The sequence below is a fragment of the Coptis chinensis genome, chromosome 1 (genome assembly GCF_015680905.1).
Source record: "Coptis chinensis isolate HL-2020 chromosome 1, ASM1568090v1, whole genome shotgun sequence".
Taxonomy (NCBI): Eukaryota; Viridiplantae; Streptophyta; class Magnoliopsida; order Ranunculales; family Ranunculaceae; genus Coptis; species Coptis chinensis.
Genome location: NC_141456.1, coordinates 83,093,604 through 83,095,337, shown reverse-complemented (window position 1 = coordinate 83,095,337; position 1,734 = coordinate 83,093,604). Strand labels below are relative to the sequence as shown.

Sequence of the window (1,734 nt, the reverse complement as noted above, 5' to 3'; positions counted from 1 at the left end):
CGTTCATCATAGATCTTTAAGTTTGAAAGAGCATAATACATCACCATTAAGTAGGAACTGAAAATAGATTTGTATAGAACAAAAAATTCAGCTAATGTAAGGTTAAAAAAAAACAAATTAGTGAAAAAGTCAATGACCAAGGTGCGTAAATAAGTTTTCACCGTAAAAAGGGACAAAATGGAAATACACTCCAACTCGCAAAACCTACATAAATAGAATGAAGCACATTAACCAAGTCAGAGCCAATACACATTGCGTGTATAAATTTGATGATTATGAAGTTAATGAGAAACTACTCAAAGTAAATAAGAAAAGAACTTACGAATTATAGTAAGACTTCTGGGTATACAAAGTTTGGGGTATGATTTCCCGATTTTGGAGGGAGGAGAATATTGATTATGTCTGAAGAAGTGCACCTTGATAGGGATACATATAACTTACCATGACTGAAAACTTCAGTGCGAAGGTCAATTCCCACATACTTCACTGATTGTCCTTGTGACTTATTTATAGTCATTCAATAAGCAACACGTACAGGAAATTGTCTTCTTGTCATATGAAAAGGAAAATTAGAAGATGACAGCGACAAAGATATCCTTGGAATAAATGCATGATTTCCTGCCTTTTCACCAGTTAAAATTCTTGCAAACAGAATGTGTGGCTGACATTGGACCACCATCAAGCATGTTCCATTGCATAATCCATCTTTGGGAGCAATATTTCGCAATAACATTATAGGGTAGCCAACTTTTAGGTTGAGACGAAACGGTGGCAGGTCGGCTGGATCAAGTGAGTTTAGGTACTCATTTAGGTATTGATTAATATTTGTTGGATTGGTTGCATCCTCGTCTGCCATTTTGTCTGTAGCTAGAAAGAGAGTACTTTCCCCTGGGAACATATTTAAAGCTGCTGCATTAATGTCATTGACATCATCATTGTGCTGATGAAATTGTGCGCTCAGTTAAATATTCGGGTGTAACAGTGGTAGCTTGATTTAGTTGAGGATATGTAGTAGAAATAAGATCCAGAAGATTTACACACCGTCGAATTGTTGATGGTAGTTCAACCGTCTTGCTTGGGTCACTTCCTATCTAAGCGTGGCAAGGAGAAAATAGTAATGATATTAGTACGAATAAAAATAGTGCAAAGAAGGATGCAAATGAATATTAGAATGAAGGAAAACAGTAAAAGGGAAAATGCAAAGTTTGGTACCTCCATTAAGAAATTTGCAAACACAATATTTGCAGAGTTTCCATTTTCCAATCGCATGTTTTGGGCAAGAGTTAGAACATGAATGTGATTCCAGAGGAAAGAAGACCACAAGGAAGCACGCACAATCTGTTCCTGAACCCTTTTGGGTATAACTGGAAGGCATTGACGGAAATCACCACCAAGCACCATTGTTATTCCACCGAAAGGTTTATTATTGTTGCAAGTATCCCGGAGTGTCTGATCAACTGCCTCCACACAAAACTTGTTTTGCATTGGGACTTTATCCTAAATAATAAGTTTAGCTTCCCTGAATAATTCAGCATGCATTGGATTCTTACTGAACCCACAAACAGAGGTATCAAGAATATCTATTGGGATGCGAAAAGTTGAGTGAGCAGTACAACCCTCTGCCAACAGTAATGAAGCTATTCTAGATGAAGCTACCATAATAACAATATGCCCCTCAGCACGACACGTAGCAGCGATTGTGTTGTAGACAAAAGTTTTGCCTGTTCCCGCTGC

At 37.5% G+C, this 1,734-nt stretch overlaps 1 protein-coding gene across 1 annotated transcript; it reads right to left on the bottom strand.

Moving 5' to 3' along the window:
* Positions 1–517: 517 nt before the first annotated feature.
* LOC147525484 (uncharacterized) lies at positions 518–1,401 on the bottom strand. The gene is made up of 2 exons (XM_086579516.1): positions 1,213–1,401; positions 518–940 (listed from the first exon to the last, which is right to left on the bottom strand). The coding sequence occupies exons 1-2, from the start codon at positions 1,399–1,401 to the stop codon at positions 518–520; spliced, it is 612 nt and encodes a 203-aa protein (XP_086435642.1).
* Between the last annotated feature and the right edge of the window lie 333 nt (positions 1,402–1,734).

What these genes read in the sequence shown, in the direction of transcription:
- LOC147525484 (XM_086579516.1), bottom strand. Translation starts at nt 1,401, where the DNA reads ATGGTGCTTGGTGGTGATTTCCGTCAATGCCTTCCAGTTATACCCAAA. An exon ending in TTGCAAATTTCTTAATGGAG is followed by an intron (nt 941 to 1,212) that starts GTACCAAACTTT and finishes CAATTTCATCAG; the next exon opens with CACAATGATGATGTCAATGA.